Source organism: Sorghum bicolor, chromosome 3, assembly GCF_000003195.3.
Source record: "Sorghum bicolor cultivar BTx623 chromosome 3, Sorghum_bicolor_NCBIv3, whole genome shotgun sequence".
Classification (NCBI taxonomy): Eukaryota; Viridiplantae; Streptophyta; class Magnoliopsida; order Poales; family Poaceae; genus Sorghum; species Sorghum bicolor.
In genome coordinates, this window is record NC_012872.2 from 72,631,863 (window position 1) to 72,649,654 (window position 17,792).

General features: G+C 45.4%; 1 protein-coding gene across 1 annotated transcript; it reads left to right on the plus strand.

Moving 5' to 3' along the window:
- Window positions 15,546-16,910, plus strand: LOC8062296 (protein G1-like1). The gene is made up of 2 exons (XM_002456873.2): window positions 15,546-15,630; window positions 15,714-16,910. The coding sequence occupies exon 2, from the start codon at window positions 15,743-15,745 to the stop codon at window positions 16,589-16,591; it is 849 nt and encodes a 282-aa protein (XP_002456918.2). The 5' UTR covers window positions 15,546-15,630; window positions 15,714-15,742; the 3' UTR covers window positions 16,592-16,910.

A 17,792-nucleotide genomic window follows, 5' to 3' on the forward strand; every position in this document is an offset into this window, starting at 1 on the left:
CAAGAGCGTGGCCTGGGGCTGGCCTTGCTCTTTTTATGAAGCCCGTGGTTATTGCGATTTGGCCCCCCAATTTCCGCCTTATTCATCTCCAGACCAGGCCAGCCAGCCACCACCTGTCTCATGTCTGTGCCTCTGCATTTCGTATGTGAAATGTTCTTTTTCTCCCCGGCTTTGACCTGCTCGAGTGTAGGAGTAGCGTCCGTCCGTTCCTCTGCTTTTGTTTTGTTTATTTAAAACAAAGCCACATGCACTGGAAACGCGTGCGTGCTGTTGTTGTATGTATACAACTATGCATGTACAGTAGTATAAGGCCATGTTTGGTTTCCTTGCTAAATTTTAGCTAGCTAAAATTATTTTAGCTACTCTTAACTAACTAATAGAACTAAACTATTTTAGCTTATTTTAGTCAATATGTTTGAAACTTTAGCTACTAAAGTGACTAAAGTTAAATTTAGCTAGGGAACCAAACAAGACCTTAAGTATGGTTGAATTCTGCGTTTGGATTTGTCACGCTCGACGCCCGTCCATCCTTGTGGATTTGCTCTTGTACGTGGCGTTGCCAACAAATGCCACGACTTTTTTTAGAAGCTGGTGGTGTATTTCAGCTGGCGAGTGATGCGAATTTATCTTGGATATATGCTCCACGAAGTGAACAAACAGCAGCAGCAGCGCCGTGTTCACTTCACGCTAGGCTGGACATACGGATGGATGCCGCTGGGTCGGATTCAAATCAAATGAAATGAAACCAAATAAATACGCCACGGCCTCTTCCTTTTGTTTTGGTTCTCTCCCGCCACCCCCCCAGTTCACGTGCCTTTTCCACTTAGCTTAACGTTCACGTGTTCTCCTCATCAGGCCTCAGAGAAATGTGATTCGGCAAAATATACTACTGCGTCAATGGCGAGTGTGGGTGGGTCAGCAAGCGAAGTGATGCGAGTGTGTGTCAGCAAGCAATGGCGACCATGGGCAGCAGGCAGAGTCGCCGGGTCAACTTAACCAAATCGGCGGCGGCGGCGCAGTCAATCGCCATTGGCGACGGGAAATTGCATTGCAGATGAGGCCAGGACCCCAAAAGGTCAAAAGCCGAGGAGGACTGGACTAGGGCCTTGTTTAGTTCCGAAAAGATTTCGGATTTCGATACTGTAGCAATTTTGTTTGTTTGTGACAAATATTATCTAATTATGAACTAAGTAGAATCAAAAGATTCGTCTCGCGATTTCCAGCTAAACTGTGTAATTAGTTTTTATTTTCGTCTATATTTAATACTTCATGCATGTGACGCAAGATTCGATGTGACGGAGAATCTTGAAAACTTTTTGATAAACAAGGCCTAGCCTAGCAACTAGCCTCTAGTAGTAGAGTAATCCCATGCGCTCCGGCCGCTTTGCCAATATTTTACGCGAGAAAGGAGGGGGGGGGACGGCGGGGGCTTTCGGCCGTTGCGAGCGGCGGCGTTGGTGCGGGCGCGGGCGTCAAGCTAGTGCAGTGCAGGTGCATGCAGGCGCCACCCGCCAGCCGGGCATGCAGCGGTGGACGTGAGCCCGAGCCGGCAGGCGGGCAGAGGCCAGCGCGGCGCGGCGCCGGTGGCGTGGTGGTGGTGGTGGGCGTGGGCGTGGGTGTGGGTGTGGGTGTGGGCGGCACGGGCGAAAAGACGCGGGCGCCCCTCGTGCCGTGCCTGCGTGCGCGATATGGGCGCGGGGTGGGGCGGCGGCGCCCCTGCCTTTGCTTGTTTGACCTCGGTCGGGGGCTCGGGGCCAGGCGCCGATCCGCCGATAGCGACTCGGCCACGGCACCACCACTCAGTTGGGTCTGGTTGGCGCGGGCCGGGCTGGGCCGTTAGTGCCCGTGGGGTGGTTCTTGGTTCCTGGGCTCCTGGCTTTGGCTGACGACCCGGGCGGTCAGCGGCGGCAGCTTTGACCGGGAGGGACCAGACCAGGCTAGCGTAGCAGGCGGCGGCAGCTCGCCTCCCGCCGGGTCGTACGGGGAGTAGATGGTGGCAGAAATGAATCGGCCGGGCGGGCCGGCGCGTGTGTGTGTGTGTGTCTCTGGCCGGGTCTGGTGGCGTCTGCCGTCGCCTGCGTGACTGCGTCCGCGTGAAAATACTACTACACACATGGGTGCCGTGATCCCGTACTCCCTGCACGAATTTGTGTCGAATGTTTTCAAACTCCTGTTAAGCTTCGCCATCATTAGGCCTACTAGGCTTGTACTATTATACTCCTAGTGCAACGTTTGTATATTCAAAAAAAAGTATCGGAAACAAATCCGTTGGGCTCCAAGGGCGAACGCGGACGCGGGAGGCCGACGGCGAGACGTGGACGCGGACCGGATCCACGGAAAGCGCTGCGGAACGATTCCGCCCGCGAACCGCAGCCGCCCGCCCGCCCGCCCGCGCGGCACGTGATCACCAGCAGGCTCGTCGCCTCGCAGGGGCACGTTGCGTTCGCGGGCTATTAATTGCGCCCGGCACTGTCGCGTGACGAGCACCTGCGCGCGGGCGGACGGCCGGCCGGGCAGCAGGCGCTCATGGCCGTGCATGCCATTGCCGCGGCCCGCCTGCCTGCCTTTGCTTCGTTTGCAGTCTACCTAGGCACGCAGGTCGCAGGCGCAGGCTCCAGCGTCGCAGACACATGGCTTGCCCCTGCCCGGGCTATAATTCTCCGGAGCCGTAACGTACTACGGTGATTCGTCATTAATTAATTAATTAATTAAAGCTTACTAGCTGCCTGCGGTTCAAAAAATGGGCGCCACAACGGGCACGAGCACGGCTTGTTTGGGCTAAGCTGCGAAAACCGTGGGAGCCCAGGGCTCTTGCTGCAAATTCTCTAGTACACACTGTGACTCACAACCCCAGCTCAAGAAGGGTGAGGTTCTGACAGGTGGGTTCGCGGTGAGGTCGACCGCAGAGTAGACCGACCGAAACCGAAGGGAGAAGCGGAGAAGGCGAGCTGCCCCTGCCCTTGTCTCGTGTCTGCCCTTTTCTTTTGTTTCCTTCCTCGCGCCCTTGCCCAGTTGCCCTCGACGGTCACTTTCTCTAGACGGCTTCGCGGTCGCTCGCTCGCTCGCTGCCTGGCCGGCCACAAGTACGACGGCGGAAAATAAAACCCATGATTTTGTCCGGGGTTTCCTACGCTTTTCCTCTACACGTTCATGTTGCGGCTGCCGCTGCTGCTGCCATCACATGAGTGACATAATTGCTGAGATCACGCGCCCTATCTCTCCTCACACCCTGCTGCCACACTTCAAAACCACATGAGCATGCAGGTCGCACGCACGACGGCCACGCTGCAGCATATATGGAGCTGCTCATTGCGGCGAGACGAGCGTGGTTAGCGGATAACAAAAACTAGCTAGTATAGTAGTAGTAGTAGTATTGGCAATTTAAATTCTGACCGGATTGCGTTGTGTACATTATCCTTGCCGTTTCCAGCGGAGGCACACACATGCATGTACGGGGAAGCACCGAGAGGGGAATCATGCTGACGAGCTGTCGGTGCAATACAGTACACTAGTACAGTGCTGGTAATGAACATGGAGGCCATAATTAGCTAGTGGTAGCTACATACATGAGCCTGTTTGTGTGTGTGTGTTGTTGAAGCTGCAATGCTGCATGCAACTGCTGATCTGCATGCATGCAAAGTCCCAAGACCAGTCAAGTGTTGCGTGCGCGCGGGCGGTCAAAAGGGCGGGAGAAGAAGAAGAAGAAGCAGAAGATCTTAAAAGCTCCACGGCCGGCCACGAGGATTAACGAACTTTGGCGCCGCAGGAATGAATAGCACCACCACCACCACCACCACCACCACCACGCCCACGCGCCGCCTTTTCATTTCATTTGCCGACACACAGAATGGAACTGTGTGTACCACCTCCGCAGCCTGTGTGCTTCCTTTTTCGCTTCTCCGCTCTTCTCCCTTTTGCGCTGCATGCACGGAAGACATTTGGCACGGCACGCCGATCGTGCTTGTGCATGCACCGTGAACATCTTCGTTCTAAAATATAAGGTGCCCTAGAAATTCGATGGCACGTTTTAACGGTAATGCAGTGGATGCATAGCCTAGGAGCAGAGCTTGAGCAAGTTTAAATGAAGTGTATCTGCCATGCGGGCATACAAATTTTTACAAATCACAAATCGAGCCAAAAAAATTAGCAGCCCCCGCCCCCACAAAAAAAAAAAGACAAACCTCCAACGATCAGTCACAAGTCACTCGGTTTTAAGCACGAAAATACAGGGGCGTTGTGTGTACCTCCTCAAACCACTTCACCCCAAAGTCAATTGTGATTGCGTGCATGGCATTTTTTTTCCCCTTTGTAGTGGCTTTTCTAGATATTATAGTGAACATTTGAGACCCTAAATGAATTTAAATAAAAAAGTTTTGAATGTCTTTGATTTATTGATTAAAAATGTGTTGTAATTTCCCTTGCATCTTTCATTTTTTCAGCGCCTTTTTTGTTTCTTGAACTACTCATTGTATTGTCATCAGTTTTTAATTTATTCATTTATGTGTTGGGGTGCAAACCCCTCTAGTTTTATAAATTTTTTTTGATAAAGTCAATAACTACGAAGTTGTAGATAAGGATCTACAACTTCGCTTCTCATATTTATCCATCCAAAGCTTCTTCTATTAGGCTAGTTGTAGCTTGTATTGTAATGAACACGAGGCCACAAACAAATTTAAATAAAAAGTTTCAAGTAGATTAGAGTTAGTTTGGAGTATCTGAAATTTATAAATTTTTAAATATAAGATATCCAAATACAATTTTAGGACTATACATGATTTCAAATGAAATATTCGTTAGCTATAAAATTGTTTATCTCATCAGGATATGCAATTATTCATCTAAGCATTTTTAATCCAACGTTATTTTGAAACAAAATTTCTCCTTTTAGACTGGTTGGCGCCAGTATTATTATGAATTTTTTAAGCCTTGAGCAAACTAAAATAAAGAGACTACAAAGTTGTAGATCACAACAAGATCTACCATTTTGGTTCTGGTTGTTTCTGTATCTAAGTCAGTCTTGATAATTTTTAAAAATAAATTTTAAAATATGATAACTTTAATATAATTTTAGGATCATATACGATTTCAAATAAAAATGAGGTCCAATACAAAAGTTATGGATCTCGATAAAGTTTGTATTCATACTTCCTGACTTGGAAAAGGTATTACTCTTACTATGTTGCATCATGTTATCACAAAGCTAGTTGGTAATATAAACTTAACGTGACAAATAGGGCAATTATCACCGCTAGTTGGTGACACAATAGCGATAATGGACTTTCATCACCGGCTCGTGTACCAACCAATGTGATAATGGTCACATTTTTACGGTCAATGGTGAAAATCATGTTGTCTCACCAGTTTGTATTGACAATAAAAAATATTAATATGTTTTTGTTCGAACTTGGAGTGAAAATGACTTTTGTAGTAGTGAAATGACACGACAATATATATCATGAAGTACAAGAATAGTACTAGTATATATATAACCACGGATATTATTTGGGTGTGAATATGGAGCAACACGTGTGGGACCTAACGGAGGCCGTTCGATTAACAGATAAAACAAAATTAGACATTGAAACTAATAAAGTTTTCTGAACGCATTTGTTTCCTATCTTGTTTGGAACTGATGTGGTGCCACATATGAATGATCCTGCCCTTCTCCATTGATCGACCAGCTATCCTGTGTTATTATATGATCATTAGTAGTAGTATATATAAACCGCGCATAGAGACATGTGTGCTCTGAGAGATAGAACAACTGTTGTGAAGGAGCGTGTGTGTTTACGTGAATAGTTTAATTTGTTGCAAAGGGGATTTAGGCCTTGTTTAGTTCTAAAAAATTTTGCAAAACAGGTACTGTATCACTTTCGTTTGTTTGTGACAAATATTGTCCAATCATGGACTAACTAGGCTCAAAAGATTCATCTCATCAATTCCGACCAAACTATGCAATTAGTTTTTATTTTCGTTTATATTTAATACTCCATACATGCGTCTAAAGATTCGATGTGACGAGGAATCTGAAAAATTTTGCAAAATTTTTTGGGAACTAAACAGGGCCTTAGTAGAATACTTCGACTATTCAACGAGAATTCGTTAGTGACCTTTCGCAGTCAAGAAAGCCACACAGGCGCGCACACACACACCACACTTCAGTCAGTCCGTCCGATGCTTAGAGCATCCCCAACCGTTTTGCAAATAAGCTTTGCATTCATGTATTTGCAAAAAAGTCTTAAAAACATTTATCCAACGGTTTGGCATTTAGACTTTGCAATTTTGTTAACTTGGCAAAAAGAGAGGAAGGATTGGCATATATGCCAAACCTGTTCACACTTGGCATTGAGAAATTGGCGTGAAGTGATTAATGCCAAACCATTAGAGATTGCCTCTTTTCATCTTTGCCATATTTTTTTGAGACTTGACAAACTCCCTCATTTGCCAAACTAATTATGCAAAACGGTTGGGGATGCTCTTATGTTGCGTTGATTGCCTGTATGTATTCCAGGAGATCCCAACTCGATTCCATCCCCAAGATTTGGGGGGACCAGTCGGCCAACTCATTTCCGGGATGGGCTATGGCTGGTCGGAGCCAGTGGCAAGGCGGCTATTTCGACGGGGAACACCAGGGCAAAACCGGGAACGGAGATTTGGAGCGGCGAGGGGGAGCGAAATATAGGCCTTGTTTAGTTTCCCAAAAATTTTACAAAATTTTTCAGATTCTCCATCACATCGAATATTTAGACGTATGCATAAAGTATTAAATATAGATGAAAATAAAAATTAATTACACAGTTTGGTTGGAATTGACGAAACGAATCTTTTGAGCCTAGTTAGTCTATAATTAGATAATATTTGTCAAATACAAACGAAAGTGCTACTATTACTATTTTGCAAAAATTTTTGGAAGTAAACAAGGCCATAGAATGAGGGAGTGGGCCCGGCGCATAGTAAAGTGTGTGGGACTCATGGGGGAAGGGAGACAGCGCGGCTACAGTTCTGGACAAGAAACAAAAGGCGTGGCAGGCCCCCTGCGTGGACGCAGTCCATAGACCAGGTAACAGTGGCCATTTTCAGTTTTTTTCTTTTTTCTTTTTTCTTTTTAAAAAAAGCCATTTCCCTTGCAATTGTTGACACCGCACCATGCCTTGGATCGTCAGATTAACAGCAACGTACTCCTGCTAATGCGAACAAGGATACATCTCCTAGCCGTCTCCTAATATCTTTTCACTTCCCAAATATGTGCCGCTAAGATATTCGTGCTGGTCAATTTTTTTTTAATTTAACTAGGTTAATAAAAAATACTACTAACATATGTATCGCCAAATAAATTTATTATAAACATATAGATTCAGCAATCAATCTAACAATACTAATTATACACTATAACGATTAATACTTTCTTGTACATATTTAGTTAAATTTTAAAACATTTAATCCTAGCAAATGAGAGCGACACTTATTTAGGTATAGGGGAGTATAGTATGTATTATTAGAGTAGTTCACTATTATCTTTATTAACACTGAAAAAAATAGTATAATAGTATTTCAATATATTTCCCCAAATACCAACATAAAAGACGGATCCTGCAGGTGTGTCCAAGAAAATATGGCGGCATAGTGAAAGTTGTGGTGGTCCATATGCAAAGGAAACTATTGGTTGCTAAAATAAGTGCAAAGGTATTATGACACTGTTGCACCAAGAAAAAAGCATGACTACCCTAGTATATTGGGATAGACTATCGAGGAGATATCGAGAACCGTTGGACATACTGTAAAACCTTGTTTAGATGTGATTTTTTTTGGATTTTGCTACTCTAACACTTTTGTTTGTTCGTGACAAATATTATCCAATCATAAACTAACTAAGATCAAAAGATTCGTCTCGTAATTTACAGCTAAAATACATAATTAGTTTTTGTTTTCGTTTATATTTAATGCTTCACGCATGTGCCGCAAGATTCGATGTGATGAGAAATTTTGAAAACTTTTTAGTTTTAGGGTGAACTAAACAAGGCCTAATTAAGAGTTTGGTTTCTAGATTGGTCATCGTGGCCAATAAATGTTCCGCAAGGTTTTATTCTTCACGTTTTTTTTGAGGAAAAGGGTTTTATTGTTCACGTTACTAAGTTATTTAGTTGGTATAGAAAATATAAGAAAAAAAAGGAAAACATAGTTTTATTTTAGAAGCTGTCACAGTTTCTCGGGCTCCTCCTGCACTAGCAATTATAGGCCTTGTTTAGATGCAGAATTATTTTGGATTTTGACACTATAGCAATTTCGTTTGTATTTGACAAATATTGTCCAATCATGGATTAATTAGGCCTAAAAGATTCGTCTCACAATTTGCATATAAACTATATAATTAATTATTTTTATCTATATTTAATACTCCATATATGTGTCGCAAAATTCGATGTGATAGAGAATTTTCTAAACTTTTAGAATTTTAGGTGCATGTAAACAATGCCATAGTAGCATTCATCACATGATGGTATGCGGTGTTTGTGACCGCTCTAAAACCTCTATTATGTAAACTCCACTGTGGAACGGCTTATAGTAGAGTAATTTTGTAGGTGCTCTTATAACTTTATACTTTTTGTCGAACAAAGTACGCAGAGTTAAAAATTGTTTGACTAAAAATATGAATTGGAGCTAAAATAAACGTGGAGTAGCAATTGCAAACACCCTCGCTATCTCGGCCTTTCGATACTGCTGCCGTGGCTCTCGTTTAGTTGCAAAAACTTTCAAGATTTTTCGTTATATCGAATCTTACGGTACATGTATGATACATTAAATATATATATAAAAATAAAAACTAAATGCACAATTGATTTTTAAATCCCGAGACAAATCTTTTAAACATAGTTAATTTATAATTAGACAATGTTTATTAAATAAAAATTAAAATACTATAGTATCGAAATCTAAAATTTTTGCGAATGAACAAGGACCGCATTGTCTGAGACCCTTGTGGCGGTGGGTTTGTGGCTTTGGTGGGCGGACCGCACAGCGCATGCTCAGAGCCGTACTCCTCTGATTTTTAATCATAAAGACATGAACAAAGTATATGCTTTTATTAAAAACAAATTTCACGCAAAATTTATTACTGTTAAAGCAAACAAACTTAATCATGCTGGCAGACTTACCTATATCCAATCTGTTCTATCGGCCATTCCTGTTTATTATATGGCCACCATCCTCTTCTCGAAAGCTTTTATTGCTAATGTAACAACCATCATTAAAAGATTTTGGTGGGCAGGAATCCTGGAGAAAAATGCAACTAACCCTATTCATTTCAGATCCTGGGAAGATATCTGTCAATCTCGTCACAATGGAGGTTTAGGCATAAGAGATCTTCATCTTGTCAACAAAAGCCTGATTATGCACACAACTTATACCCTGGCAACTAATAAAAACCCTTTCTTACAACAGATCATAAAATCAAAGTATTACCCCAACTCCTCATTTTGGAATGCTACTAACAATGTTCCCAGGTCGGCTTTCTGGTATTCAATTCTGCAGGTTAAACAGGACCTCTCGGAAAGCGTGCAGCTTCAACTACATCAAGGCAACAGTTCTATTTGGTCAACCCCCTGGTGTGACATATGGAAATCCATCCACGACCACCTGCTCATCCCAGTCACAACTCTGCCTCTTCCCAGCACTGTAAATCAGCTCTGGTACCCAGGCACTCGTAACTGGAACATACCTCTTCTTAATACCACTTTTGACAATCAAGCTGTCAGCCATATCATAAATACACCGACGGTTGACAGTACAGACAGTGACATCCTAAGATGGACTCCTGGTAAAGATGTATTAGGAACTGTGAAAGCTACTTATAAACATCTCTCTAATAATAACATTGTGCAGATTCCTGCTACAGGTGCAAGAAGCATCACTCCACAGGCTAACACAATTCTATGCAGGGTTTGGAAATGCAAAAGTATTCCTCCAATCATCAAAACCTTCACCTGGAGACTCATAAGAAGAGCCTTAGCCACAGCTCATAGGGCAACCAGATTTTCATCGCCAGGTAACAACACTTGTGACAGATGCAACATGATTGAAAATGACTACCATCTGTTCTTCCAATGTACCCTCCCTCGTCAGGTATGGCTCACAGCCAACCCATCCATTAATACTGCTAATCTTCCCCCTGAAATTGATGGTGTCCAATCAACGCTAACCCTTATAGTTCCAGATTCCACTCCTGAAGCTTTACTATGCAAAATTCTTTATACTCTTTGGTTCATTTGGAAAGCCAGAAATGATTACCACTTCAACAGGAAGGATTGGACAGTCCCTCAAGTTCATCAAGCCATCCGAGCCTACATGATCCAAAATGAACAAAATCCCCCCCAGACAGCATCTCAGTTTACTCAAAATTCAGGTAATCAATTTTCAATTTTGCAGGTTCACCTCCAACAGCCAACAATGCACTTATGTCCCTACCGAGCAAGCCTCCAAGGCTCAAGATGTTATGTTGATGCCGCAGTAACCCCTGATGAACAGAACACAAACACTAACATTGAAGGTCTAGACATATTTATCTTAAATTTTCAGGTTCAGCCGCTTCAAGCAATCTATGTCAAAGCACAACTTCAACATTGCCACTCCGTTCTCATGGGTGAAGCAGCAGCCCTAGCTCTTAGAGCATCCATTGTCCAGGCTCTTCAAATTCCATACTGCAATTTTCTTTCAGATTCCCACCAGTTGGTGCATCTCCTCCATCAGGAGAATCAACAGAACCCGCCTCAGTGGAGAATCAAACCGTTTACACAGGTTTTCACCAATACTGTGGTCACAATACAAACTCACCTCTTCAAGATCAACCGAAATCAAAATACAACAGCTGATACTTTAGCAAAACAGACCCGAAGCTCCATGCTTATATTTCAAAACTGTGATTGTACCAGGCCTCTATGTGGCCCTATTTGTACTTTGTTTCAGGCTCTACTCCAAGTAGACCTCAACTCTGTATCCATCTTAGCAGCTTCTTGCTGCGGGTAATAAATTTTATCGCAATTGTCAAAAAAAAACCGTAGGGAACAAACATGTATGAGTAGTAGTAGTAGAAGCATCATTTCGCGGGGAAAACTCATTCGGATGCAACACGTCAATTTTTTTGATTTAAGTATTTTAACACTGTCGTTTGTATTTAATAATTATTATTCAAATATAAATTAACTAGGCTCAAAAAAATCGTCTTGCGGATTATAGGTGAATTGTGTAATTAATTATTTTTTATATCTATATTTAATGTTTAATGCATACTTCCAAAGATTTAATGTGACGAGAAATCTTGAAATTTAAGGCCTTATCTAGTTCACACCAAAAACCTAAAACTTTTCAAAATTACCTGTCACATCGAATCTTAAGGCACATGCATTAAGCATTAAATATAGACAAAAAAATAATTGCACAGTTTATCTGTAAATCACAAAATAAATCTTTTGAGTCTAGTTAGTCTATGATTGAACAATAATTGTCAAATAAAAACAAAATGCTACAGTATCCAAAACTAAAAAATTTTGGAAACTAAACAAGGCTTTTATGAAAGTGGCCTTGTTTAGTTCCAAATTTTTATTGAAATGGATACTGTAGCACTTTCATTCGTATTTGATAAATATTGTTCAATTATGAACTAGTTAGGCTCAAAAGATTATATATATATATATATATAATGCATGTGCCGTAAGATTTTATATGACTGAGAATTTCAAAAAAATTAATTTTTTGTTGAACTAAACAAAGGCAAGCACTCTTTTTAGAGCACAGTGGAAACCCCTGGTCACGTCACTACCACCACTCCACTAGGGACGTAGCCCTGCTCTGCCCTGAGAGTACTACTACTTCCAGCCTTCCAGGAGTACATAGGGAGAAGGAGGTACTAGGGGGGAAAAGAAGGAAGGGGGGACTCAGGAAAGACAACAGGAAGGCGGGTGGACTTTGCAGTGAGTCCATGGACCGGGCGCAGGGGGCGGCACGCGCAGGCCGGGAGCGCGAGCGGCGACGGGAGCTGCGTCTCGGAAGCGGCCCGGCCGTACCAAAGCTCCAGCTGTCTCCTGCTCACTCCCAGCTCAGCTTCCCTTTCGCTCTGCTCCGCTGCCGGCCCCGGGGTGCGATGGGCCCCCAGTCCCCCTCTTCTCCTCCTCTCTGCCTTTTTTTTTATTTGGGTCTTGTTTACTTTCAAAAAATTTTGCAAAATAGAAATAGTAGCACTTTCGTTTGTATTTGACAAATATTGTCCAATTATGGACTAATTAGGCTCAAAAGATTCGTCTCGTCAATTCCGAACAAACTGTGCAATTAGTTTTCATTTTTATCTATATTTAATACTTCGTATATGTGACAGAGAATCTAAAAAATTTTGCAAAATTTTTGGGAAACTAAACAAGGCCTTGGATCGTACTGCTAGTAGGACGAGTATTAATGTTTTTTTTTTCTCGCGCTCGAAGACGCGCCCCGAAATCTCACCACCACGCTGCTGCTGCTGCTGCGGTCCTCGAGATGCCGCTTCCCGGCGTTGCCCGGCGCCACGTCAGCTGAGCGGCCCACTTGGCACCATCAACCACCACCCAAAATCATGCGCGCCGGCCGGCATTTTCCAGCAGTCGGTCAGGTAGGTGTCGTCGCACTGTCTGTCTTGCCTTTGTTTTGCGTTGCACACGCGGATGATTGCCGCGTAATGATATGGACGAACAGTCTACCCAGCCAGGGTTTGTGTAGGGGATACGTATAGGAAATCCGTTGGTTAGGTAGGTCGTGCCGATGGTGCTCAGGTTGTTTATTAATTTGGTTGTTTCTATTGTCAGCATATGTTATGCATACATATACATAGGGAATGGTTTTGTGTTTTATGGTAGTATAATATAAAAGGTTTTAATCATTGACCTGCATGCTTGTATGTAATCTAATCATTAGGTCTTTCCTTTTTCTTTTCTAATCCTAAAAATCATATGGAGAAAAGCATGGGAGAGGGGATTATTCGTGGGAACTGATCAATATATGTTGCTCTGTTCGCGTGTTATTATGAGCTTGTTCGCTGGTTTGAAAATTCATGACGAGAGAAAAACATTGTTGGTTGAAAAAAATTACAATTTATAAGACAACCGAGGTTGTTTTTAGCAAGTAAGCAGGTGTGTACTTGCTCACCGTTGGAGATTTTTGAAATACTACCTCTATCTCTATATTGCTGTTGCTGGTTGTTGAAACTGTGTAAAAAGAAAAAAAAAGTTATCGTGTCCTTTGGATGTATTCGCTGACAGATTGTGTGTAGTACACAAAATAACCTTAGAAACACCTGCTCTCTATATATAGGGGGAAACAAATGGAATGGAACCAATTTGCATGGTAAAAATGAGGTGAAGTAACGAACCATGCAGAGAATGTAAACATGGGAACAGGCGGTAGTGGTCAACACGAGCGGCAGGGGAAAAGGGGGAGGGTTTAAGGTAAAGTGCAGGGCCGCAGCTGCAGGGGCCTGTGCAGTCGAGTGTGCCGTGGGACAGTTATGGGTGGACGGAACGGAGGCAGATCCATGCAATCCCGGTGCGCTAGTGCCTGGCCGCAAGCGCAGCGACACCCCCCCGCTCGTGAATGATTTTCTCTCTCTCTCTCTCTCCCCTCAAGAAGAAGAAGAAGAAGAAGAAGAAGAAGAAGAAGAAGAAGAAGAAGAAGAAGAAGAAGAGAAAGCAGCGGCAGGAGCACGGAGCAGCGAGACCCGTCGCGTGACTGACGGATGGATGGTGGCGGCCTGGCGGGAGGGTTTGGAATTGCGGGGCGTGCGACACTGTGCGTGGGCCCCGCCAAATTAACCCCCACTCTTTTTTTCCTACGGCCGGCCCGGGAGTACGGGACTGCTGTTGCTGCGCCTGCGGCGGGTGGTGTTGCGTGCTTTTGCTCTGCTGCCGCCGCTCGGACCACAGCAAGCCTAGCTCGTGTACGAACCGCCCTCTCCTGTTCTGTTCTGTTCTGTTCTGCCCTGCAACTGCAAGGCCTCTGCACCGGGTTGGGTTTGGGCTGGATGGATCTGTGTGTTCTGCTTTCTGGGCCCCTCCTTCCTTTCTCCGGGGAGCGCCCAGCGCAAGGATGGACGTATTGTAGGGTGGTACACGGCGGCGGCGGTGGGCGGTGGCACTGGCCGGGGGTACTGCCGGTGACGGCGCGCGCGAGTTGGTGGTACGTACCGCGATCGGTTGTGGTTGGGGAGGCAGGTCGACCGTACCGCCGGGGTTTAAGTTACAACAAACACGCACAAGGCAGCAGGCAGGGTGGGTTTCTGAATGAATTTTTTTGTGATGGATGGATGGATGCATGCATTGAACCCAAAGTCGTAGTTGTCGTTGCCGTCGGGGATTGGGATCGGGATCGGGATCGCAAGTCGCAACAGTAACAGAACAATCGGACCACCCTGTGTTTTGTTCGTTCGTCATTCGTCCCGTCCGTGTGCCGCCTCCTCCTCCTCCGTGCTGCCACCACTCTCACTCACTGTATCGTTCGGACAGGCAGGCAGGCAGGCAGAGGCAGCCCCAAGGGCCAAGGCCCCGTGGTGCTGGACTGCTAGCGGCTGCTGACACGCACAAGTGGCCGGTCAAGACAGCCTCAGGGATCCAGCTGTGCCGCACGACCGCTCGACGTGGCAACAAAGTGTGCTACAGTGATTTGGGGGTTAACCGGGAACGGGAACGGCTCGAACTGGGATCCTTTCTCTACGGGCACTCCCAAGCCGCCGGGAAGGAAATAAACCCATGACCACATGGGCCTTCTTTAGTTCTAAAATATTTTGCAAAATCGATATTATAGTTTTTTCGTTTGTATTTAACAAATATTGTCCAATCATGTACTAACTAGACTCAAAAGATTCGTCTCGTCAATTCCGACCAAACTGTGCAATTAGTTTTTATTTTTGTCTATATTCAATACTTCATACATGTGTATAAAGATTCGATGTGACGAGGAATCTGAAAAAATTTTGCAAAATTTGTTGGGAACTAAACAAGGCCATGGTGGCTCGCTCTCTGGTGGCAGCCACAGCCACCCGGCCCATGCCGAATCCTTGCTGGAAATAAACCACCAGGATCAGGCAATTCTTGGGAAACAAGGCCACCAGGCTGCCGCAGTAGCAGCTGCAGCTGCTGACCTCAGATCAGGCAATTCTTGGGATGTGCTGCCCTCAGAGGAGCCGTACTTGCCCTGGACCAGCCTGATTCTGATTTCATCTCCCTCCCCCTTTGCAAACCCTAGTTCTTTACTCCTGTTTTCTCGATTAAAGTAGCAGCAGAATCCAGGGACCACGAAATCCCGAGCTTCTAGTTTACAATTTCGGCCTTGTTTAGTTGGCAAAATTTTAGGATTTTGGATACTGTAGCACTTTCGTTTGTTTGTGATAAATATTGTCCAATCATAAACTAATTAGAGTCAAAAGATTCATCTCGCGATTTACAGGCAAACTGTGTAATTAGTTTTTATTTTTGTCTAAATTTAATACCACATACATGTGCCGCAAGATTCGATGTGACGGAAAATCTTGAAATTTTTTGCGAACTAAACAAGGCCTTCTTCTTCTTCCCACTTTCCGCCGCCTCGAAAGCTTCTCTCCCTTCTCTTCTGCACGAGCATGTTGGTGATGGCGGCGAAAAGCTCAGTTTTTTTTTTGACTCCCCGGCGTTGTCGTCGCACTAATCGAGGGGGGTTGCATGCAGATCTGAGGCGCGAGGAGCAAGCGGACGACATGCAGGTCGGAGGAGGAGCGGCCGACAGCCCCGGCGCGGCGGCGGGCGCGGAGGCGCCCCGCCCGAGCCGCTACGAGTCGCAGAAGCGGCGGGACTGGCACACGTTCGGGCAGTACCTGCGCAACCACCGGCCGCCGCTGGAGCTGGCGCGGTGCAGCGGCGCGCACGTGCTCGAGTTCCTGCGCTACCTGGACCAGTTCGGCAAGACCAAGGTCCACGCGCCGGGGTGCCCCTTCTTCGGCCACCCGTCGCCGCCGGCCCCGTGCCCGTGCCCGCTGCGCCAGGCCTGGGGCAGCCTCGACGCGCTCGTCGGCCGCCTGCGCGCCGCCTTCGAGGAGCACGGGGGACGGCCTGAGGCCAACCCCTTCGGCGCGCGCGCCGTGCGCCTATACCTCCGCGAGGTCCGCGACAGCCAGGCCAAGGCGCGCGGCATCGCCTACGAGAAGAAGCGCCGGAAGCGGCCGTCCGCTTCGTCGTCCCAGTCGTCGCCGCAGGCCGCGACGACCCCGCCGCAGCAGGCTCCTCCCGTCTCCTCGCCGGCCCTGTCGGACGTGGTGGCCGAGAGGGCCGACGTGCGGGCGCACGTGCCGGACGCCGGGCATCAGCAGCACCATCACCTGCACCAGCACCAGCACCAGCATCACTTCTTCATGCCACACCCGCAGTTCCTGCACGGGTTCAGCCTGCTGCCGGGCAACCCCGAAGCGGTGGCTGCCAATGGCAACGGCGGCGGCAGCAGCAGCGCTAGCGTCGCTGCCGGCAACGGTGACGAGATAGCGCTGGCGATGGCGGCGGCGGCGGAGGCGCACGCGGCGGGGTGCATGCTGCCGCTGTCGGTGTTCAACTAGGCAGGCAAGCAGGCGTATAGCCAGGCGAGGTAGGGCTTAAACAATAGTAGATTAATCCGGGTGCTTATCTAGTGTTAAGATCGATCTCATTGTCACGATGATTGAGATGAACCGATCAACACGTACTACGTGCTGCTGTTCTTCAGGATTTCCTGTTCCCATCTCTTTTGGTTACATCATGCTCCTGCATTTCCTGCTGGGGAATAGTATTAGTAGCTGTGCTTGGTACTGTAGGGTTTGCAGAATCCTGCTTGGTTTGTGTATGCAATGCAATGATGGTGGAGATATAATATAATGGAAGGCTTAATTTCCAGACTAATGTTCTTGATGCATTCTTTCTCTCTGTGATTAATTAATTTATTGGATATCTGATTCGTACTAAGGGCCTCTTTGGTTCCCCTTACTAAGTTTTAGCTAGCTAAAATTATTTTAGCTACTCTTGGGTGACTAATGGGACTAAATATTTTAGCTCCTTTTAGTCAATGTGTTTGGTACTTTAGCTACTAAAGTGACTAAAGTTTAGCTAACTAAAATTTAGCAAGGAGAACCAAACAGGGCTTAAGTCTTTGTACTACATAGTATCTCTTCTTTTGAGATGGCATGCATCCTTTTAATTTTTGTCCCAGTATATATGCACACTCTTGGACGATCAAGTGGTTGCTCGATTTTTCAGGTATGCATTGCATTCAGCTGAGAGAGCCTCGTACAAATCTTGACTAAAGTTAGTTGTGGTAGATTATAGCTAGCAACCAAACATCTCTTATCATTTGGACACATAAGTAATGCATGCTATATGTCGTAAGTAATTAATGCCGGACAAGTGCACACATGAATGGAGAAACTTTGGCTGAATTGTGCCTAGGAAAAAGTAAAAGAACGACCCTATATGTCATTTCGGTTACAAAATTTCGCTGCATACGCTATTTTTGTTAAGGGTGTTTGGTTTCAGGTGAGTCAATATCTATCCATTTCTCTCTTTTTTGGGGGTCTATGGACGTTGATGCACTTAGCCTTTTGCCTAACTATTGTTTGTTGATTTATTATGAGAGAAAAACACTATTAGCTGGCAGAAAAATTACGGCTTATAAGATATGTGAGTATCAAGAATAGAGTGGCTCCTCAAATTTGATGAAAGAGATTATGATGCAACAAATTTGATGAATGAACTTATGATGGAGCACCTCATCTAGGATCGAGTGGC